General features: G+C 36.1%; 1 protein-coding gene across 6 annotated transcripts in view; it reads left to right on the top strand.

Moving 5' to 3' along the window:
• The first annotated feature begins 15 nt into the window (after positions 1-15).
• The window catches only part of CCDC18 (coiled-coil domain containing 18), a 116,680-nt gene continuing 91,812 nt past the window's right edge, over positions 16-24,883 (top strand). For 3 of the 6 annotated variants that reach the window (XM_069597994.1, XM_069597992.1, XM_069597997.1), the window contains exons 1-7: positions 16-246; positions 919-1,024; positions 2,397-2,532; positions 3,042-3,216; positions 6,581-6,742; positions 10,971-11,077; positions 12,964-13,092. In XM_069597994.1, coding sequence (XP_069454095.1) covers positions 2,399-2,532; positions 3,042-3,216; positions 6,581-6,742; positions 10,971-11,077; positions 12,964-13,092 — 707 coding nt within the window. In that variant the 5' untranslated portion in view covers positions 16-246; positions 919-1,024; positions 2,397-2,398. Of the gene's footprint in view, positions 247-918; positions 1,087-2,396; positions 2,533-3,041; positions 3,217-6,580; positions 6,743-10,970; positions 11,078-12,010; positions 12,067-12,963; positions 13,093-24,883 lie in introns of those variants that run through there. The other 3 variants (XM_069597996.1, XM_069598000.1, XM_069598002.1) reach the window with 3 other exon arrangements.

The following is a 24,883-nucleotide window of genomic DNA, read 5'->3' on the forward strand; positions in this document are numbered from 1 at the left end:
ATCCCCGACAAGCCCCGCGCGTCCGGCGTCGATTCACGCTAAGGCTGCGCGGGGGGCGGGGCTGCGGTTGGGGAGGTGCGTTCCCAACGGTTCCCGCGGCTGTTCGAACTCGGCGCAACCGGGATTCCCATAGTGTGTTTGGCGTTCGGCGCTTGGGGCCGGGGAGAGGGTCGTAGGTTTCCGAACGGGGAGGAGAGCGCGGCGTGCGCCGTCGTCGGTGGGTCTCTCTCACAGCTACGACTTGTGGTGAGCGACTGCCCCTGGAGGGTGGGAACTGGCCTGAGGAGGTACAGGTGTTTCCCTCTCGGTTCCCTTGGATGCGTTTAGTCTAGTCGTCGCCCTCGCGGCTCACGCTCCTCTGCAGGGTCGTATTTTAGTAGAAGAAAAATCGGGAAGGAAGTTGTTCATGTTTTCCTCCACTGCTTCCAGATGAACGAAGGACCAGTCCTATCAAACTGAGCATTCTTGATACAGAACAATACGATATAAAGCCTTGAATGGCCTTCCAAAATGCGGAATCCTTTTCGACTACAGCCCATCTTTTTTACATACAGCGAGTATAATGAACACTTGTTCTTCGGTGTGATGTGTGTGCCTGTGTATGCCTGCAAACACATTGTAATTAAGGCCCGAAGATGTCAGGGCCTGTAAGAAGCATGATGTGCTTTTTCGCGTATGTACAGGCGATGAAGCTAGACTTTTATAACTAAGTTGAAGGGAGGAGAAATCTTTGAGGGTATTAAATGGCCCACTAGGAAAATGAAAATATCTTTGCATATCAAACGTTTTCATTGATCCTTTAAAAGGGTGAGAGAATTCTTGGGTTAAAATTTACATAAACCTGATTCAGTTGAAACAAAATGGCATGTTAGAATTTGCCTAAATTTTCTTTACCCTTCTTCCTTCACCATCCTGTAGGTAACTAGAGTTGCTGGAAAAAAACAGAGTGGGGACCTGAACCTTTGTTTGGGAGAGTCTTCTCATTTAAGCAGAAGCAAATTTTTGGAAACAAAAGAGGGAAGAGGCAAGAAATATTTTCTTTACCAAGATTCCATAGTATATAATTTCGTGCAACAGTTTATTCCAGTAAGATGAAGGTTTTCTTTTTAATCTTCCTCATCTGAGAAATTTTGAGTGTGGAGTAAATTTGTTAATTTAGCTAGGTGAGGGGAAAGAAGGACAGTTTTGTAATCATCGTTTAGTCACTGAAAATATTGGGTTTCTGTAAGTGCCTTAGAGTCCTGACTATAATACACAGGACTCCAAACCTTTTGGAGCTTGAGATGTCATCAGAATTCTAGAAGGGTGATCAGAAAGAAGCTTCAATGACAAAGGTAAATGGGATCTGGAAGAGGAATGTAATTTAAAGATTATGCAGGAAGATGGAGTAGTAGAGACTGTAAAGCTTTCATTTAAGTTGTATTATTAATAATATGTCTTAGTACACAATAATTATGAATATTAATTATTAGTAATAAAATGTATTTATCATGATTTTTTAATGTGCAAAGCTACTTAGTAGAGAATTTGACAACCCTTAAGATACCATCAGTTGAAGAAACAAAAACTTTTCCTATTTATTTTTGTGAGTTAACCTGCTAAATGTCATTTTGATCTCTGTGGTTGTTATGTGAATGTGAATATATGGTTTTAAATTTATAGCCATGGTGAATAGAAGGCGATAACCTTTATCTGGTAATAAATTACCTTTAGGAAAATATGAATGTTATGATACCAGTTTTGTCAGATGTTCAGAGCTTATAACATGATCAAGTTCAAACACTTCATACTGAAATTAATTTATAATAAATAAGAAAACCACAGTGTGACATAATTAAAAGATCTTTGTGTCATGATGGCCTAGGTTCAAATCTTGGTTCCACCATTTACGGTTTGTGTGAGCTTGAGTAAGTTATTTAGAGAAGGAAATGGCAGCCCACTCCAGTATTTCTTGTTTGGAAAATTACACGAACAGAGGAACCTGGCGGCCTACAGTCCATGGAGTTGGAAAGAGTCAGACGTGATTGAGCACGTGCACACACGCAAGCAAGTTATTTGGCTCATTCTTAGTTTCTTCATCTTTAACATCAAATAGAAACAGTTTACACACTTCTTAGAAACATTGAAGATGGCTGGAAAAGGGGAATTGTAGTCCCTGGCTTAAATGAAAAATTGATTCATTGAAATTTTGTTGAACTTTCCATTATGGCTTTACCCTGCAGAGAAATTGATTATTGCTGGCTGTTTTGCTTTGTTTAAAATTACCATGAAAGATTTCACAACATTTGAAATAGAAAAATAATAACTTGAGTTAAGTTTTATTAGTGTGAGAGAATTTTGACTGACATCACAGATTCTTTCAGGCAAGGTACAAGAAATTAATTTCTTTTTTTAAGAAATGGAATCTAGTTCATCAGACTTCTATAATAAAGATAATGAAGAAGAAAGTTTGCTGGCAAATGTTGCTTCCTTAAGACATGAACTGAAGATAACAGAATGGAGTTTGCAGAGTTTAGGGGAAGAGTTATCTAGGTGAGTGAGTAAACTTATGTATAGAACTCTAACTTAGGACTTTAACTGATGAATGTAAAATTTTTGAATATCATTATTGTTTGCTGTGTTTCTCGTGTGTCCAGAATAGGGAATAATGCTCCATAATTTAAAAAATAATAAGTTTGAATATAGCTTTCAGTTTAGGAAGAAGAACAGAACTATTATAGAAGTATTTACAAATTAAGACCTTTAATATATTAGGACTCAGTATAAAATATATGTGTAGGCTTAACTAATCTTTTATTATCATGACTTTTTTGAATCTTAAGTAACTCTAGCATAGAGGCTCCAGAAACATAGATTGCTAGTTTTAAAACTAATTGTGGTTTATTGAAAATTTAATTGAAATGCCTCAAGTTCCTTTCTGGAATCTGATTTCCAGCAATATTTCAGGTGCTTTTCTATTTTCTTACTTAATATGTAGAAATTTACAGTAAATACTTAAAAGTATCTAAGAACTAAAATGTACTTTTTCTTTTTTTTTCTAGTGTTAGTCCAAGTGAAAATTCTGATTATGCTCCTCATCTCTCAAGGTCTGAAAGACTTATTTTGGAAGATCTTTCTCATCCTAGCCATCTCGGACTTTTGAATTACTCACCTCATAAAAGAGTTTGTAAAATGCCCAATAGTGGTACTGATTTTCAAAAAAAGCCAAGAGATAAGGTTATCATTTTTAGACCTGCCTACCTAAAAGTAGTTTTAGACCTGCCTATTTAAAATACTTTTTCTCTGAGTTTTTTTTTTCAAATGCCTAGTTTATGTTTTCCATAGTCTCTTACTATAGTGCTCAAGACTCTTTGAAGTTAAGTGGTATATAAGACAGTAGCTATTTTGATGTATTACTCTATTTTAAAACTTCTATATTTATTACCTTTTTGCAATTGAATGTCTTGTTTTCTCTGTAACCCCCTTGATTTTATACCATACCATGTACATAATAGGTAATCATGGCTTATTAAGTGATTGAAGTATATTGCTGTTTAGCACGGGTCACGTGCTCCATTCATTATATCTAAATTTTGTGGATGATGTTAGACGTCTGTCCTGGTCTGAAACTCACTCTTTCTTCCTCTTTTTTATTCACTTGTATTCTCTATCTTGCTATGTGTACTCCTCTGTCTTACTCAACCCTTTATCTCCTTTTCCTCTGTCTTCCTCCCATTTTTTATTACCCCACTGCCAGCATGCGTATATGTTGTAGCCATGCATTCTGGGAAACAAACTCACTCAGAAGGACAATGCAGATAGTGGAGTGCAGTGTATTACACCGGCGGGCCCAAGGCAGAGTCTCCTCTCAGCCAAGGACCCCAAGCAGCATTTGTGAAAATCTTTTATACCCAATGTGTACATGTCTGAACCCACCACTCCAAATTCCTTTAGACTTACATAAACCAAGGAAAATACAATCCCAATAACCCCATCATTCACGTGCTATGTGCTCATGTGCTCAAACAAACAATTAGTCAATAATCAATAAACCCGAGGTTATACTCCTATAGATACAGAAAATTTTATGGCCTGTCTGGAGGAAGGGGTGATTAGTGTATGTTTCTCTGAGGCGATGAGTAACCTAGATACGATCTTCAAAGTTCCCCTGTCTGGAGGGGGTCTTATCCTTCTGTTGTTGTTTTCATAGGCACTAAACACAGAGTTCAGAGTCCGTTGGAAAGGTGGCTGAGCATGATCAGCATGAACAGGCCTGAAGTGGAGTCCAGACCCTATGAATTCCTTCTTCATATATACATATGGTTATATATGTACATGATAAACTTTTTTGATAGAAATTTGCTCTTCCCACTTAAGAAAGCTAGCAGTTGAGAGATTTTCTTTTAGTAAGGAAGCTGCTTGATGAAGCCATCTGAGCCTGCACTTTAGAAAATGAATTCAAATTCCTTGTCTACAAGGATTATGTAATTTTGAGAAATTTGATGTGTATCCTAACTCAAATTGTTGACTTTTTATTGTATATATGCCTTCATTGACATCATTGTGTTTTACCTTGCATGGGGATGACCCAGAGAGATGTTATGGGGAAGGAGGTGGGAGGGGGGTTCATGTTTGGGAACGCATGTAAGAATTAAAGATTTTAAAATTAAAAATATATATATATAAATAAAAATAATATATGTGAAAAAAATAAAACCTATTAACTGTAAAAAAAAATAAAGTTGCTATAGTATAAAAAAAAAACAAATTGAAAGGGGAAAACTATTGCTAATGCCTATTAAAGACAAATGAAAGCTCTTTAATATATAAAGAGCTCCTAGAATTAAGGAAAAATCATCAAACCAGTGGAAATATGTGCAAAAGGCATGAATGGGAAAGGAAATGAAAACAAAAAGAGTTCAATCTCAGTCATAAAAAGAGAAATTCACTACCAGATTATTAAACATCCTGAGTTTGGCACTGTATTTTGTGGATGATATTAGGGGGAAATAGGCATTCTCATGCATTGCTGGTAGAAATGCAAAGTGATATAATCTCAGTGGAGAGACATTTGGTAATATTTACCAAAACCACAAATTCGTTTACCTTTAACTTGAAAATCCTATTCCTGGAAAGCTACCTGCATAAGTATAAAATGAGGCCTTGTTTGTCTTAACAAAAGACTAGTAATAGCTCAGTTGTCCAGTAATAAATAAATATTGAATAAATATGCAATGAATACTGCAGCTAAACGGATAAAAAGAAAAAAGGAGTTTCTCACTGAATTGATTGTGGAGAGATTGCCAGGATGTATTGTTGAAGTGAAAAACCATACATACTATTCTGGTTTTGCATAAGAGCTGTTGTTGGGGGTGGGTAATTTGTATTGTTTGTGTATGTATGTGGAAGCACTGCTGCTGCTGCTGCTAAGTCGCTTCAGTCGTGTCCGACTCTGTGCGACCCCATAAACAGCCGCCCACCAGGCTCCCCCATCCCTGGGATTCTCCAGGCAAGAACACTGGAGTGGGTTGCCATTTCCTTCTCCAATGTATGAAAGTGAAAAGTGAAAGTGAAATCGCTCAGTTGTTTTCCGACTCTTAGCGACCCCATGGACTGCAGCCTACCAGGCTCCTCCGCCCATGGGATTTTCCAAGCAAGAGTACTGGAGTGGGGTGCCATTGCCTTCTCCAATGGAAGCACTAGAAGACTAGATTTAAGATCCTAACTTAATGACTCTCCTATAGTAGGAGTTTCTGGTTTTTTTGCTGTCTAATTTGTGTTATACAAAAATTTATAAGTAAGAAACTTGTAAAAATGGTTACCTATTTACTAAACATGGGAATGATACTTCTGTATGTACTCTTTTATATATAGTTCTGACTTTTGAATTATAAAAATACATTACTTATTCAAAAAATAAAATTAAATCATGATTTGGAAACCTCAACGAATGAAAATTAAAATACTTTATTATAAAATATATATTCAAAAAAGTATAATAGAAATATATGTACAGTTAACAGTGGCTCAGTAGTAAAGAATCCGCCTGCAATGCAGAAACCGCAGGAGACATGAGTTCCATCCCTAGGTTGGGAGGATCCCCTGGAGCAGGACATGGCAACCCACTCCAGTATTGTTGCCTGGAGAATCCCATGTACAGAAGAGCCTGGCAGGTTACAGTTCATAGGGTCACAAAGAGTAGGACACAACTGAAGCAACTGAGCACGCAAAGAATAATTTATCCATTTTGTTGTTTATGGGCATTTCAGTTCTTACCATTTTTATATAATCTTCAGGTACAAAAGTTTCTATCAGATTTATACCCAGGAGTAATACTGTTGAGTCTTAACATGTTCAACTTTACTGGATAATACCAAGAACTTTTCCAAAGTGTACCACTGTTTTACAAGCCAAATTTGTTTACTTACTTGTTCATCATCTGCTGAGGAGCGTGCTGATTGTCTCACATATCTTCCCCAACACTAAGTATCTTAACCTATTTTTCTGAGCTACTTAGTCATTTTATTGATAATTGTTCATTGTATTATATATAATACTTAGTGAAGTAATTCAAAATATATTGTTCTTTTTCATTTTTCAGATGTCGTTTTCATCTTCTACCCCTGTGGATCAGGAAATCAGAAGTCTTCGAGAGAAACTTAATAAACTTAGGCAACAGAATGCTTGTTTAGTTTCACAGAATCATTCTTTAATGACTAAAATAGAATCTGTCCACTTTGAATTGACACAGTCAAGAGCAAAAGTATGTTTCTTGAAATGCTGACTATGCCAACAGAAAAGAATCATCTTAAGATTTGTAATTGGAAAAATATTCCTTGTATTACCTTAATGTGTTATATATAATGATTTTTATTGTAATAATATATCAAGCTATTATAGAATCAATTTTATATGAATTTAATATTTGAAAATTATTTAGAGGAACTTGTATAATCTATGCATTTAGATAAGTCAGAACTTCTTAAAATTCTTAAGATTACCAATTTGTGTGGTTTTGCTTCTTGTACAAAGAAAATATATAGCTTACTTATCTTCTTCTTTACAATAATACATCCTCATTGTTGTAAACTTCAAAAATAGAAAAAAGGGAGAAAGATAACCCAGTTTCTACCATATAGAAACTACTTTATTGGTTTATCATATAATTGAATGTTACACATTTGAATAGTTTTTTTTTTCCCTGTGTTTTATACTTCTTATATAGTCTAAGCATTTTTTGGTGCATTTACCTAGCTTTACCAACAACGATTTTTTTATAGTAGCATTAATGTTTTCTTATGTGAGTATACCATAACTTAATAACTCTCCTGTTTAAGTGGTTTCCTTTATTTTTCTATATGATTGATATTGTACAAAAAAATTAGAAGAAACGAAAGAGTCCAGTAATAGAGGCTTGGTAAATATATATATATATATTTATATATATATGCACGCATATAATTAATTGCTACCAAGCTTACTTTTGTTACCTAAGGTGAAAGCATATATCAGTGTATCAGTACTACAATATATTAATATATCAGTACTAAAACATATATCAATATATGAGTATTAAAATGCAAAGTTATTTGACTTTCATGGGACTTTGTAAAGTTTAGATGATATTTGTAGAGGCACTTAGAGTGGTATCTGTACAGTCAGCACTCCAAAACTCACCTGAAGTATTTAGTGGCAGAAACAAATACACAGTAACTAATCTGCTTTGTTTTTTGTAAAATGAGCATATTTGTCTAAATGTTTGTGTTTTAGTACGTGTGTGTGTGTATAAATATATATATATATACACACACACACATATGATGTATATAAGGAAAGAAAGGCTGTGCTATAACTCTGGGAACTATTAGAGCGTCATAGTGAGACTTTGACTGTTTTTTAGACATTGTTTTAAGTAGTACAGTTATGGGAGGTCTTTATTTTTCTTTTGTTCTTTTCAAACAAAACAAAGTACACTATTGTGCTTAAGGAGAAAAATGCTGCAGTAAACATAAAACTTTTTTGGTGTTTGGGATTATTTCTGGGATAGATTTCCAGAATGGTCAAATCACACAGAAAGAGTTTTTTCAGGCATTTACTGCACTCTGTCTACATTCAGTAGTCTACTGATTTAAAAAAAAAAACAAAACTATTTAATTTCTTTGAGGCAAAAATATCTTATTTTTCTTGATTTCTCATGAGATTTACCTTCTCAGTGCATTTGTCATTCCTTTTGATGTGTCTATTATATTTTAACTTTTTAGTCCCCTATAGATTCTTTTAAAGTCATAGAGGCTTAATTATTTGAAGTGTTAGAGATATTAAGAGTTTTACTGTTAACTACTGAATTATTGATATTTTAAATGTTCCTTTCTTTGACCATATAAATACACCAATGGTTATTCTAGGCAGTAAGATAGTTGTATTTTATAAGGCTGCAGTCCATGGGGTCACTAAGAGTCAGACATGACTGAGCGACTTCACTTTCACTTTTCACTTTCATGCATTGGAAAAGGAAATGGCAACCCACTCTAGTATTCTTGCCTGGAGAATCTCAGGGACAGAGGAGCCTAGTGGGCTGCCATCCATGGGGTTGCACAGAGTCGGACACGACTGAAGCGACTTAGCAGCAGCAGCAGCATACTTCTCAGTTTTTCTTTTTTTTAAGAACTGGGGTATTTTGGCTTATTGAATTTTATTTTATTTCATTTTGGCTATGCTGGATCTTCCTTGGGGTGTCCTTCTCTTGTTGAAGAGCATGGGCTCAGTAGTTCTGGCGCTTGGGCTCTCCAGGTGTGGCATGTGGGCTTAGTTCCCTCACAGCATGTGGAACTTAGTTCCCTGATCAGAATTTGAACCTGTGTACCCTGCATTGAAGGGTAGATTCTTAACTACTGGACCACCAGGAAAGTCCCCCATCTCAGCATTTTCTAAATTGCTTAATAAAATATTTTTTAGGGAGATTGCCTTTTCAAGGGCTGGTCTCAGCTTTGATGTTGCGTATGTGCCGCTTTTGGAAATCTTTTGCTCCCCTTTGTACTGGACAACATATTCATAATTGACCTTTTAGCAAAGTCTGTATAGTAGTTACAGTTCTGGATCTTGATGTGTTGTCCATTCTGGGCTTATTACCCTTCAGGCCTGCTGGCCTGCTGCCCAGCTGTCGTCTGGGACTTCTTTTTGATGTTCTTCCAGGTTGTGTTTACGGTTTCCTGGATCTCATGTTGACTTCTTGGTTTACTCTTTCTTTAGTTGAAGCATATTTTACAGTACTTCCTTGCCTGTTTGAGATGTCTTAATTTCTCCCCAGCACTTGATTGAATTCTAGAATGAAAATTATTTTACCCCAGAGTTTTTAGGACACTGCTTTCTTGTCTTATATCCTCTAGTGTGTGTCTGGAATGTTTAATTCCATTGTGAATTACATTTCCTAGCATGTAATATATCTTTCCTTTGTTTTTCCATTTATGATAGCTTTCAGTATTTTCCTTCTTTCCATGGTGTTTTAAAATTTCATAGTGATTTATCTTTGAGTAGACCTTTGTTATTTATTGTACTGGTTTCATAAAGATCTTCTGGTTGAAATCTTGTGTCCTTTGGTCCCTGAAATTTTTCTTATGTAATCTTGATTATTTTCTTCCCTTTGTTTTCTTTCTTCTGTCTTTCCCAACTTGATTGGTCCTTTAAATCTTTCAAGTTTTTCCCTGGTATTTTCCATCTCTTTGTCTTCCTGTGGTACTTTTTCAGAGATTTCCTCAGTGTTGTCATCCTATTGAATCTTCTGTTTTGGCTGTCATAATTTTTCAATTTCTAGGCCTTTTCATGTTCTCTGATTGTTTTGTGTTTGCAATATCCTGTCATTGCTCTCTCAATGATTTGTGTGTGTGTGTGTGTATGTATGTATTTGCCTTGCTTCTGCCAGTTGCTTTTAACTTTTGTTTTGACCTCTCAGATGTTGGTGTTCTGGTTATTTTTATTTAAGAGAAGGCACTTAAATGCTGTTTGGAAACTCTCTCTGCAAATGTGAGATTTGTTGTCCATTGAGCTTCATTTGTTGGTAATGGTTGAAGAGGTGGCTCTTTTGTAGGGAGCAATCTTCCTTCTCCCATTCAGTATCCATATGTGAGGTCTTTTACTTTGAAGTTCTTGAGTTTCTGCAGCAAAGAATCCTTTGATTTCTTACTTGTGAGATAGCCCCAGATGAGGTGGGATAGGAGGCTAGAAGCTGACTATTCTGTATTAATCTCTTTGTTTTTTAGCTCTACGTCATTTCTGCTCATCATTCCACAAAATGTTTCAAGAGTCCCAAATGTTTCCTGTTCAGTTTCTCCAGATTAGTAAACTGTCTCTCTCTCTTCTTAAGTGGAAGGCTCTTGGTGACTCTTTTGACTCCTGGTATTCTGAGCATGGAAAAAGGAGGGACTTATCAAAGAGATCTTGAACTATGTTCCAAGTTTTCTCTTCTAGACCTCACCCCTGTCCTGCACTATATACCTCGTGCTTCCTTTTTCTGGGAATATTTAGTGTTCTTTTCCAGACACCATTAGGTTGTTGATTTCCATCATCTTACACTCTTCATAGTCCAAGTCATATTTTCTAGGTTTTCTCTAGTAGTCATGTTTTCTAAATTTAGGCTTTAAAAAAGAGTCAATAAGTATTTTTATGTAATTTTAAATGATTTGATCTTTGAAATTTAAATTTCTAATTTATGTGAAATCTTTTTAGTTAGTGTTGGTAGAGATTCTCTTTTATTTTCCCTAAATAGTTAACCAGTTATCTTGTGATACTAAGTTGAGGATAATGGGAGGAGCTTACATGAGACTGGCTTGTGATGATGACATGCCCGTGTAAGTTGATAGACAAGATGAGCTTCACAATTGAAGAATGACTGGGGAGTTCTGTTGAATTTCCGTCAGATGATAAGAGAAACTAAGGAGCAAATAGATTAATTTATTTTGTAAAGAAAGTGCTCTGAAAGTTGTTTTTTGCTTTAGGTTTCTATGCTTGAATCTGCTCAAAAACAGGCAGCCAATGTACCAATCTTAGAAGAACAGATTATAAATTTGGAAGCAGAAGTTTCAGCCCAAGATAAAGTTTTGAGGTAAGATTTACAGCGTTTTTTAAAAACACATTTCATTGATTAGAATGTAACATCATGTGAGTGTGTGAATCTCATCCATATTTTCACCTGGGAAATTGCTATCAATGTCTGTTTTTATCATATGAAATCTCATGTTGTTTAGTTGCTAAGTTCTGTCTGTTCGTGACACCATGAACTATAACCCACCAGGCTCCTCTGTTCATGGGATTTTCCAGGCAAGGGTGCTGGAGTGTGTTGCCCATTTCCCAGGCAAGGGTACTGGAGTGTGTTGCCGTTTCCTTCCCCAAGGGATCTTCCCCAGACAGGGATCAAACCTGTGTCTCTTGCATTGTGAGTGGATTCTTGACCACTGAACCACCTGAGAAGCCCACTTATGGCTTTAAAATACTTATTTTTTATACGTCTTGTTAAATTTTGACCCCCACCCAGGCTTCCCTGGTGGCTTAGATGGTAAAGAGTCTGCCTGCAGTGCAGGAGACCCGGGTTCAATCCCTGGATCAGGAAGATCCCTGGAGAAGGAATTGGCAACCCACTTCAGTATTCATGCCTGGAAAATCCCATGGACGGAGGACCCTGGCGGGCTACACCCCATGGGTTTGCAAAGAGTCAGACATGACTGAAGTGACTTAGCATGCACACACAGATAGACTGTCGCAGAACTTGATGAATCTGTGTTCAGTTTATCATAATTCTTGGCTGCAGGATACATGCAGTTGTATGGCAGCTAAAAAAGACTAAATCTAAGCTGAGATATTTATTTATATGTTCTCATTAATATGAACTAGTTTACTTATTGTCCTATATAGTTATGCTCGCTACTTTGATGGGAATTCAAAGACATACAAGGAATCAGGCACTTTGTAATTTGTCTTCCTTTTCTGTTTTGAATACATGAGAAATACATGCATATTAAATAGCATATTGTTCCATTTTAGTGATTCTCAAAGATTAATTCTGGGACCAGCAGTATGAGCATCATCTGGAAACATGTAAGAAATGCAAATCTCAATTCTGGTCTCAGACTTTCTGAATCACAGACTCTGGGAGTTGGGACCCAGCAGTCTATGTTTTAACAAGTCCTACAGATGATTCTTATGCACACTAAAATCATCTCTCATGACCATCAGAATTTTGTAATTTTCTTAGTAATGCATATATTATGTTTATTCCTAGGTATTTTATATTTTTGGTTGTTGTGAATTTGTTCTTGTTCTTTTTTTTTTTTTTTTTAGCCATGTGGCATGTGAGATCTTAGTTCCCTGACCTGGAATTGAACTCAGGCCCTTGGGAATGAGAGTGCAGAGTCCTAACCAGTGAACTGCCTGGCAATTCCCAATTTGTTCTTATTCTGTTCATTGATAGAATATAGGAAGGCTACTGCTTTTTGTATAATACTATAATTATTTTGTAATTGGACTATTTCTCATACCTTTAATAAATTCTGATTTTTATTTTGATTCTCCAGGGATTTTCCAGGTAACTAATGATATTATTAGCAAAAAAAGAATTTTGTCTTTCTTTTCTGAAATTTATACTTGTTACTTTTTCATTTTTGCTTATTGTAGCTGTCAGAAAAATCACTGGATATGGTGGTGATAATAGTCATCCTTATCTAGTTTCTGAAATGTACCTGATGCTTCTAGGTATCATTAAATAGGATATCAGCTTTTGTTTCAGACACATTTATCATTTGATGGTAGCATCCTTTTATTCCTTGTTAAACCTCATAGTATACTAGTGATGTATAAGCCTTTTCTCTGCCTCATGTTAAATATTTGTTTCTCTTAACTCAGTGATTTAAAATAATAGAATTCCTGACGTTGAACTGTTCTTGCATACCTGAAATAATCTCTTCAACAGCCTTTAAAAGTATCTTTATTTTATAGAGAGGCAGAAGATAAATTAGAGCAGAGTCAGAAAATGGTAATTGAAAAAGAACAGAGTTTGCAGAAGTCCCAAGAGGAATGTATAAGGTTGAAGGTGGACTTACTTGAACAAAGTAAACAAGGAAAGAGGTATGTGTTTTTAAAGGAAATAATTGTATTTCTAGGGAAAAACGAAGAATATATAGTACCTATTTAAAATTCCGCATAGTTTTTTAAGTAAAAAAAATTTCAGAAATTTGTCAGTGGAAAATTTAATGTCTTTAGTCCTGTAATTTTTAAAAATTTTTGATTAAAATTTTCACGAGTAGGCTTTATATGTTATTGGCATTTTGAATTGGGATTAATTCCTTAAAGCCTGATAAGGATTATCAATGAAATTACATTTACATATTTCTTAAATAAAATATATAAGAAAGTGTGGTTTAGTCTTCCTTTAGGAATAGATAAGTAATGCGAAAATATCTATTTTGTATAAGCCGTGTCTTTTCTTTAAAGCCATATCTTAAGATAAAGTTTTCTAGATAACTGACCAGATAATTATTAACTTTGAATGTTCATTAACTTTTAAACTAATAAAGATAAAAGCTTTTTAGTTTAATGAGATTTTACCATATAATAATGTTATTGTAACAGTTTTTACACAGGGTAAAATCATAATCTGCATTTTTATCCTCTTTGGCAACAAAAATATGTTTTAAAATTTCATCCTATGATATAAGTAATGTTATGAAGAAAGTATTTTTGAAAAGTTGTCATATAGATAAATAATTGTTTGCATGTTCATTTAAACTTCTAAAAACTGCTCAAAACCTGTCTATGTCATTTTTCATTAAAGTGAGTTTGGAAGAATATTTTCTCAGCAGTGTTTGGTTAGTGTTGTTCAAGTTACAGTATATATTTGGTAGGCATTATTACTTAGTGGAAATGTGTAGTTTTGGAGTCAAACCAGCCAGGTTTTAACGTCTCAGTGACTTTGTTACCTTGAAGAAACTATTTAACCTTCTTGAACCTCATTTTGTTCATATTAAGTCAACATGATATTGATTGTCTTGCTGTGAGGGATAAATGAAAAAATAAATGTAAGATGCTTCATAAATAATAAACACTAACCAGTGTAGCTATGGTAAATATAAACTGTGTGGTCGAATATTCTGAAAATCAGACTTTACTTACTCAGATGAACCTTTTGTACGTAGATATTTAAAATAACAATATAATACATGAAGACTAGCCTTATAGCTAAGGAAAAGTACAGAAAGAGCAACTAGTTCTCTGTAGAACTTAGATAGAGATGATTTTTTATGGAAGGGGATTTTTTTTGTTTTTGATTGTACTGATTCTTCGTTGCTCACATGGGCTTTCTCCTTTTGGAGAGAGAGGGGCTGGCTACTCTCTAGTTGTCATGCATAAACTTCTCATTGCGGTGCCTTCTCTTATTGTGGAGAACAGGCTTTGTGTGCATGGGCTTCAGTAATTGTGGCTCACAGGCCCAGGTATTCCCTGGCATGTGAAATCTTCCTGGACCAGGGATCAATCAAACCTGTGTCCCCCACGTTACAAGGCGGATTCTTATCCACTGGTCTACCAGGGAAGTCCAGGAGTAGGGTATTGACTTTGCTGTCATAAGGTGGATAAGTAGGGGTGCATGCCTCCTGGACAACATGTGGAAAGGCAGAGAAATACAAAAGAACATCTTTTCTAAAGAACACTAGGAATTTTGTGTACTTATAAATGGATGATATAGTAGGATGTAAGGAAAAAGACAGGCTTGGTCCAGACTGTAAATGGCTTTGCGTTTTATGCCAAAGGATTTGTATTTTAACCTAGGAAGCATAAATCATCAATTCAGATTTTTAGGTAGAAATGTGATATGAAGACTCTTGGAACTTTTTAAAGAACTAGAATGAATATTGACATTCTAAAATTGAAATATCAAAACCTTTACAAAGACTTTTTTGAGGGTAGAGATTAATCAGATGGATTAAAAAGCCAGTGTAAGGCAGATATTGTTAGCTTTATACAGTTTAGAAGAGAGATACTTAAAATATAAAGACAAAGAATAAATAACAAGGTCCTGCTGTATAGGACAGGAAACTATATTGAATATCCTGTGATTAAACCATAATGGAAAACAATATGAAAAAAGAATATATATGTATAACTGTGTCACTTTGCAGTATAGCAGAAATTAAATGCAACATTTTATATTTTTTAAAAAAAACACATAAGGACATAGAAAAGATGAATGCAAAGGAATGAAAGTAAATATTTTAGGCAAAAAACAAATTGGTATAGTTATATTAATATCACAGAGTAGATTTAAGTACAAAAAGCATTGCTAGAGTTAAAAAGAACTCCTGTATTTTTATATATATATGTATATATCAGAGAAGGCACTGGCGACTCACTCCAGTACTCTTGCCTGGAAAATCCCATGGATGGAGGAGCCTCGTAGGCTGCAGTCCATGGGGTCTCTAAGAGTCGGACACAACTGAGTGACTTCCCTTTCACTTTTCACTTTCATGCATTGGAGAAGGAAATGGCAACCCACTCCAGTGTTCTTGCCTGGAGAATCCCAGGGACGGGGGAGCCTGGTGGGCTGCTGTCTATGGGGTCACACAGAGTTGGACATGACTGACGTGACTTAGCCACAGCAGCAGCAGCATATGTATATATATGGAGAGAGAAATGGCAGCCCACTCCGGTGCTCTTGCCTGGAGAATCCCATGGACGGAGGAACCTGGTAGGCTCCTCCATGGGGTCACAGAGAGTTGGACACGACCGAAGTGACTAAGCACTCACGCACGTGTGTATACATATACATATGTAATGTTTAGGTAACACTTCAGCAGGAAGTTATAAAGATTCATAACTTATATCTAATAATATAGTCCCAAAGTACATAAAGAAAATAAAATTTCAAGTAGAAATGAACAAATATGTAATCATACAGGGAATACTTTTGCTGATTTACTAGAATTGTTAGATTAAGCAACAAAAAAGTAAGAAGCTGAAGAGTTGAGTGACTATTAACCTAATGGATGTATATATGGAATCTTGTAGCCAACCATTTGAGAATGTGCATTCTTTTAGACACTCCTAGAATATTTATACTTTGTTACCTTATTCTGCCAGAAAACATGAATTTTAACAAAGATAAAAATATTTATGTCATACATATCATCCTCATGTCATTAAATTATATATGACAGCCCTACACCCCACCATAGTCCTCCCTCCCTGAAAACCATGTAGTTTGAAAATGTAAAATCAGCCTTCTCGCTACTCGTGGATCACTGAAAAAATTATGATGAAAATTGGAAGACTTAGAACTGATACAAAAAGTGTTTCATATTGCAGCTTGTGGGCTGTAGCCAAAGATATTCTTAGAAGAAAATTTTTAGTCTCCTGTTCATGTATTAAGATTAGTATATGAGTAAACTAAAACATTAAATTTATATAGTCAGGAAAAGAACATATAAGAGCATCAGAAGAAAAACAGAAGTATTTAAATAATAAAGGGTGAAACGGATATACAGAAAACAATGAAACAATAGAGAATCCCAAAAATCCAGATCTGGTTTTTTTTTTCCCCCACACTGGCCAAGATAATGGGCATTACATAAGATTAATCCAGGAGAAAATTAATCCACAAAAACCAATATTGGAATTGAAAAGTGTCCCCTAAATTACAGATTTAGCTATGATTTAAGAAATAAGACCAAGTACTGTGAACCATTTTACGATAATACATTTGAAAACTTAATGCTTTTCCAACAAGATAAAGTCTAAGAAAACTAACTTAAGAATAAATTGAAAACCTTAGTTTTTTAACCATTAAAGATATTGAATCAATTGTTAGAAATTTCCCCACAAGAAATAAAATGATCAAAATGATGATGATGATTCCATATATATGTGTTAGAATACGGTATTTATCTTTCCCTCCCTGACTCACTTCACTCTGTACAATAGGTTCTAAATTCATCCACCTTATTAGAACTGACTCAAATGCATTCCTTTTTATGGCTGAGTAATATTCAACAGCTTTATCCATTCATCTGTTGATGGACATCTAGCTTGCTTCCATGTTCTAGCTATTGTAAATAGTGCTGCAGTGAACAATGGTATACATGGGTCTCTTTCAATTTTGGTTTCCTCAGGGTATATGCCTAGGAGTGGAATTGCTGGGTTATATGGTAGTTTTATTCCTAGTTTTTTAAGGACTCGCCATACTGTATTCCATAGTGACTGTATCAATTTACATTCCCACCAGCAGTGTAAGAGCATTCCCTTTTCTCCACACCCTCTCCAGCATTTATTGTTTGTAGACTTTTTGATGAGGGCCATTCTCACCGGTATGAGGTGATACCTCATTGTAGTTTTGATTTGCATTTCTCTAATAATGAGCAATGTTGAGCATCTTTTCATGTGTTTGTTAGCCATCTATATGTCTTCTTTGGAGAAATGTCTGTTTAGGTCTTTTTCGCACTTTTTGATTGGGTTGTTTGTTTTTCTGTTATTGAGTTGTATGAGCTGCTTGTATATTTTGGAAATTAATCCTTTGTCAGCTGTCTCATTTGCTATTATTTTCTCCCATTCTGAGGGTTTTCTTTTCACCTTGCTTATAGTTTCCTTTGCTGTGCAGCTTTTTTAAGTTTAATCAGGTCCCATTTGTTTACTTTGTTTTTATTTCCATTACTCTAGGAGGTGGGTCATAGAAGATCTTGCTTTGGTTTATGTCATCGAGTGTTCTGCCTATGTTTTCCTCTAAGAGTTTTATAGTTTCTGGTCTTACATGTAGGTCTTTGATCCACTTTGAGTTTATCTTTGTGTGTGGTGTTAGGAAGTGTTTTAATTTCATTCTTTTACATGTAGCTGTCCAGTTTTCCCAGCACCATTTGTTGAAGAGGCTGTCTTTGCCCCATTGTATATTCTTGCCTCCTTTATCCAAAATAAGGTACCCATAGGTGCATGGGTTTATTTCTGGGCTTTCTATCTTGTTTCATTAGTCTATATTTCTGTTTTTGTTCCAGTGCCATACTGTCTTGATGACTGTAGCTTTGTAGTATAGCCTGAAGCCAGGAAGCTTGATTCCTCCAGCTCCATTCTTCTCTCTCAAGACTGCTTTGGCTATTTGGGGTCTTTTGTGTTTCCATATGAATTGTGAAATTTTTTGTTCTAGTTCTGTGAAAAATGCCATTGGTATTTTGATAGGGATCGCATTGAATCTGTAGATTGTGTTTGGTCATATACTCATTTTCACAATATCGATTCTTCCTACCCAGGAACATGGAATATCCCTCCATCTGTTTATGTCATCTTTGATTTCTTTCATTAGTGTCTTATAGTTTTCTGTGTACAGCTCTTTCATCTAGAAAAATGGTACTGAAGAATTTATTTACAGGACAACAGTGGAGAAGCAGACATAGAGAAGAGACTTACTGACATGGGGAGAGGAGAGGAGAGGGTGAGATAAATAGAAAGAGTAACATGAAAACTTCTATTACCATATGTAAAATAGATAGCCAATGGGAATTTGCTATATGGCTCAGGAAACTAAAACAGGGGCTCTGTATCAACCTAGAGGGGTGGGGTGGGAAGGGAGACAGGAGGGAGTTTCAAAAGGGAGGGGATATATGTATCAGTTCAGTTCAGTAGCTCAGTCGTGTCCAACTCTGCGACCCCATGAATCGCAGCACGCCAGGCCTCCCTGTTCATCACCATCTCCCGGAGTTCAGTCAGACTCACGTCCATCGAGTCCGTGATGCCATCCAGCCATTTCATCCTCTGTTGTCCCCTTCTCCTCCTGCCCCCAATCCCTCCCAGCATCAGAGTCTTTTCCAGTGAGTCAGCTCTTCACATGAGGTGGCCAGAGTACTGGAGTTTCAGCTTTAGCATCATTCCTTCCGAAGAAATCCCAGGGCTGATCTCCTTCAGAATGGACTACTGGTTGGATCTCCTTGCAGTCCGAGGGACTCTCAAGAGTCTTCTCCAACACCACAGTTCAAAAGCATCAATTCTTCGGCACTCAGCCTTCTTCACAGTCCAACTCTCACATCCATACACAACCACAGGAAAAACCATAGCCTTGACTAGTTGGCAAAGTAATGTCTCCACTTTTGAATATGCTATCTAGGTTGGTCATAACTTTTCTTCCAAGGAGTAAGCGTCTTTTAATTTCATGGCAGCAATCACCATCTGCAGTGATTTTGGAGCCAAAAAAAAAAAAAGTCTGACACTGTTTCCACTGTTTTCCCATCTATTTCCCATGAAGTGATGGGACCGGATGCCATGATCTTCGTTTTCTGAATGTTGAGCTTTAAGCCAACTTTCTCACTCTCCACTTTCACTTTCATCAAGAGGCTTTTCAGTTCCTCTTCACTTTCTGCCATAAAGGTGGTGTCATCTGCATATCTGAGGTTATTGATATTTCTCCTGCCAATCTTGATTCCAGCTTGTGTTTCTTCCAGCCCAGCGTTTCTCATGATGTACTCTGCATAGAAGTTAAATTAGCAGGGTGACAATATACAGCCTTGACGTACTCCTTTTTCTATTTGGAACCAGTCTGTTCCATGTCCAGTTCTAACTGTTGCTTCCTAAACTGCATACAGATTTCTCAAGAGGCAGGTTAGGTGGTCTGGTATTCCCATCTCTTTCAGAATTTTCCACAGTTTATTGTGATCCACACAGTCAAAGGCTTTGGCATAGTCAGTAAAGCAGAAATAGATGTTTTTCTGGATCTCTCTTGCTTTTTCCATGATCCAGCAGATGTTGGCAATTTGATCTCTGGTTCCTCTGCCTTTTCTAAAACCAGCTTGAACATCAGGAATTTCACAGTTCATGTATTACTGAAGGCTTGCTAGAAGAATTTTGAGCATTACTTTACTAGCATGTGAGATGAGTGCAATTGTGTGGTAGTTTGAGCATTCTTTTGCATTGCCTTTCTTTGGAATTGGAATGAAAACTGATCTTTTTTTTTTTTTTTTTTTTAGCTGTTTAGAAGTATGTTTATTGCACTTACAACATAACTTACTTAAATAAAGCAACAGCATTTCAGAAAATAATTTGGCCAACATACTTGGCCATTTCCTTAGGTAAAAGTTATGTTTACACTTGAGGAAACATTCCAGTTGGTTATAATACTTTACAGGGTATTTAGGTTGAAGTCAATTTAACTAGCTTCAAAGCTCAAACCTGCTCCTTTTCATTTAGAAGAGTAGTTAAAACCTAGAAGCCCCTCTGCTCTTCAAAGTAATCAATGACATCTGAAATAGCAACGATTCAGTTTAAAAGTATCCATATGCATTTTTAAAAAAGTAAATCTGGATAGGACTAAGAAAAATCATGTAACAATTCAGCAAACTTCAAGAAACAAATTTTAAAGTATTGTCATATAAATGCATTTGTTTTAAGAAGGTGCTTGTACTTCCCAGGTCTTTGATATTTAAAAATACAGAGAAACTAATGGGAATTTGGTGGAGGGGAGGGGAGTCTTTTCATTCAGATAAGGATTTTTCAGTGAATCTTTTTTTTTTTTTTAATTTTAAAATCTTTAATTCGTACATGCGTTCCCAAACATGAACCCCCCTCCCACCTCCCTCCCCACAACATCTCTCTGGGTCATCCCCATGCACCAGCCCCAAGCATGCTGCACCCTGCGTCAGACATAGACTGGCGATTCAATTCTTACATGATAGTATACATGTTAGAATGCCATTCTCCCAAATCCTCCCACCCTCTCCCTCTCCCTCTGAGTCCAAAAGTCCGTTATACACATCTGTGTCTTTTTTCCTGTCTTGCATACAGGGTCGTCATTGCCATCTTCCTAAATTCCATATATATGTGTTAGTATACTGTATTGGTGTTTTTCTTTCTGGCTTACTTCACTCTGTATAATTGGCTCCAGTTTCATCCATCTCATCAGAACTGATTCAAATGAATTCTTTTTAATGGCTGAGTAATACTCCATTGTGTATATGTACCACAGCTTTCTTATCCATTCATCTGCTGATGGACATCTAGGTTGTTTCCATGTCCTGGCTATTATAAACAGTGCTGCGATGAACATTGGGGTACATGTGTCTCTTTCAATTCTGGTTTCCTCGGTGTGTATGCCCAGCAGTGGGATTGCTGGGTCATAAGGTAGTTCTATTTGCAATTTTTAAAGGAATCTCCACACTGTTCTCCATAGTGGCTGTACTAGTTTGCATTCCCACCAACAGTGTAGGAGGGTTCCCTTTTCTCCACACCCTCTCCAGCATTTATTGCTTGCAGATTTTTGGATCATAGCCATTCTGACTGGTGTGAAGTGGTACCTCATTGTGGTTTTGATTTGCATTTCTCTGATAATGAGTGATGTTGAGCATCTTTTCATGTGTTTGTTAGCCATCCGTATGTCTTCTTTGGAGAAATGTCTATTTAGTTCTTTGGCCCATTTTTTGATTGGGTCATTTATTTTTCTGGAATTGAGCTGCATAAGTTGCTTGTATATTTTTGAGATTAGTTGTTTGTCAGTTGCTTCATTTGCTATTATTTTTCCCATTCAGAAGGCTGTCTTTTCACCTTGCTTATATTTTCCTTTGTTGTGCAGAAGCTTTTAACTTTAATTAGATCCCATTTGTTTATTTTTGCTTTTATTTCCAGAATTCTGGGAGGTGGATCATAGAGGATCCTGCTGTGATGTATGTCTGAGAGTGTTTTGCCTATGTTCTCCTCTAGGAGTTTTATAGTTTCTGATCTTACATTTAGATCTTTAATCCATTTTGAGTTTATTTTTGTGTGCGGTGTTAGAAAGTGATCTAGTTTCATTCTTTTACAAGTGGTTGACCAGTTTTCCCAGCACCACTTGTTAAAGAGATTGTCTTTACTCCATTGTATATTCTTGCCTCCTTTGTCAAAGATAAGGTGTCCATATGTGTGTGGATTTATCTCTGGGCTTTCTATTTTGTTCCATTGATCTATATGTCTGTCTTTGTGCCAGTACCATACTGTCTTGATGACTGTGGTTTTGTAGTAGAGCCTGAAGTCAGGCAAATTGATTCCTCCAGTTCCATTCTTCTTTCTCAAGATTGCTTTGGCTATTCGAGGTTTTTTGTATTTCCATACAGATCTTGAAATTATTTGTTCTAGTTCTGTGAAAAATGTGGCTGGTAGCTTGATAGGGATTGCATTGAATTTGTAAATTGCTTTGGGTAGTATACTCATTTTCACTATATTGATTCTTCCGATCCATGAACATGGTATATTTCTCCATCTATTAGTGTCCTCTTTGATTTCTTTCATCAGTGTTTTATAGTTTTCTATATATAGGTCTTTAGTTTCTTTAGGTAGATATATTCCTAAGTATTTTATTCTTTTCGTTGCAATGGTGAATGGAATTGTTTCCTTAATTTCTTTTTCTACTTTCTCATTATTCGTGTATAGGAATGCAAGGGATTTCTGTGTGTTGATTTTATATCCTGCAACTTTACTATATTCATTGATTAGCTCTAGTAATTTTCTGGTGGAGTCTTTAGGGATTTCCATGTAGAGGATCATGTCATCTGCAAACAGTGAGAGTTTTACTTCTTCTTTTCCAATTTGGATTCCTTTTATTTCTTTTTCTGCTCTGATTGCTGTGGCCCAAACTTCCAGAACTATGTTGAATAGTAGTGGTGAAAGTGGACACCCTTGTCTTGTTCCTGACTTTAGGGGAAATGCTTTCAATTTTTCACCATTGAGGATAATGTTTGCTGTGGGTTTGTCATATATAGCTTTTATTATGTTGAGGTATGTTCCTTCTATTCCTGCTTTCTGGAGAGTTTTTATCATAAATGGATGTTGAATTTTGTCAAAGGCCTTCTCTGCATCTATTGAGATAATCATATGGTTTTTATTTTTCAATTTGTTAATATGGTGAATTACATTGATTGATTTGCGGATATTGAAGAATCCTTGCATCCCTGGGATAAAGCCCATTTGGTCATGGTGTATGATCTTTTTAATGTGTTGTTGGATTCTGATTGCTAGAATTTTGTTGAGGATTTTTGCATCTATGTTCATCAGTGATATTGGCCTGTAGTTTTCTTTTTTTGTGACATCTTTGTCAGGTTTTGGTATTAGGGTGATGGTGGCCTCATAGAATGAGTTTGGAAGTTTACCTTCCTCTGCAATTTTCTGGAAGAGTTTGAGGAGGATAGGTGTTAGCTCTTCTCGAAATTTTTGGTAGAATTCAGCTGTGAAGCCGTCTGGACCTGGGCTTTTGTTTGCTGGAAGATTTCTGATTACAGTTTCAATTTCCGTGCTTGTGATGGGTCTGTTAAGATTTTCTATTTCTTCCTGGTTCAGTTTTGGAAAATTGTACTTTTCTAAGAATTTGTCCATTTCTTCCACGTTGTCCATTTTATTGGCATACAACTGCTGGTAGTAGTCTCTTATGATCCTTTGTATTTCTGTGTTGTCTGTTGTGATCTCTCCATTTTCATTTCTAATTTTATTGATTTGATTTTTCTCTCTTTGCTTCTTGATGAGTCTGGCTAATGGTTTGTCAATTTTATTTATCCTTTCAAAGAACCAGCTTTTGGCTTTGTTGATTTTTGCTATGGTCTCTTTTGTTTCTTTTGCATTTATTTCTGCCCTAATTTTTAAGATTTCTTTCCTTCTACTCACTCTGGGGTTCTCCAATTCTTCCTTTTCTAGTTGCTTTAGTTGTAGAGTTAGGTTATTTATTTGACTTTTTTCTTGTTTCTTGAGGTATGCCTGTATTGCTATGAACTTTCCCCTTAGCACTGCTTTTATAGTGTCCCACAGGTTTTGGGTTGTTGTGTTTTCATTTTCATTCATTTCTATGCATATTTTGATTTCTTTTTTGATTTCTTCTGTGATTTGTTGGTTATTCAGAAGTGTGCTGTTCAACCTCCATATGTTGGAATTTTTAATAGTTTTTCTCCTGTAATTGAGATCTAATCTTAATGCATTATGGTCAGAAAAGATGCTTGGAGTGATTTCGATTTTTTTGAATTCATCAAGTTTAGATTTATGGCCCAGGATGTGATCTATCCTGGAGAAGGTTCCATGAGCACTTGAGAAAAAGGTGAAATTCATTGTTTTGGGGTGAAATGTCCTATAGATATCAATTAGGTCTAACTGATCTAATGTATCATTTAAAGTTTGCGTTTCTTTGTTAATTTTCTGTTTAGTTGATCTGTCCATAGGTGTGAGTGGGGTATTAAAGTCTCCCACTATTATTGTGTTATTGTTGATTTCCCCTTTCATACTTGTTAGCATTTGTCTTACATATTGCAGTGCTCCTATATTGGGTGCATATATATTTATAATTGTTATATCTTCTTCTTGGATTGTTCCTTTGATCATTATGTAGTGGCCTTCTTTGTCTCTTTTCAGAGCCTTTGTTTTAAAGTCTATTTTATCGGATATGAGTATTGCCACTCCTGCTTTCTTTTGGTCTCTATCTGCGTGGTATGTCTTTTTCCAGCCCTTCACTTTCAGTCTGTATGTGTCCCTTGTTTTGAGGTGGGTCTCTTGTAAGCAGCATATAGAGGGGTCTTGTTTTTGTATCCATTCAGCCAGTCTTTGTCTTTTGGTTGGGGCGTTCAACCCATTTACGTTTAAGGTAATTATTGATAAGTATGATCCCGTTACCATTTACTTTATTGTTTTGGGTTCGGGTTGATACACCCTTTTTGTGTTTCCTGTCTAGAGAATATCCTTTAGAATTTGTTGGAGAGCTGGTTTGGTGGTGCTGAATTCTCTCAGCTTTTGCTAGTCTGTAAAGCTTTTGATTTCTCCTTCGTATTTGAATGAGATCCTTGCTGGGTACAGTAATCTGGGCTGTAGGTTATTGTCTTTCATCACTTTAAGTATGTCTTGCCATTCCCTCCTGGCCTGAAGAGTTTCTATTGAAAGATCAACTGTTATC

Source organism: Ovis canadensis, chromosome 1, assembly GCF_042477335.2.
Source record: "Ovis canadensis isolate MfBH-ARS-UI-01 breed Bighorn chromosome 1, ARS-UI_OviCan_v2, whole genome shotgun sequence".
Taxonomy (NCBI): Eukaryota; Metazoa; Chordata; class Mammalia; order Artiodactyla; family Bovidae; genus Ovis; species Ovis canadensis.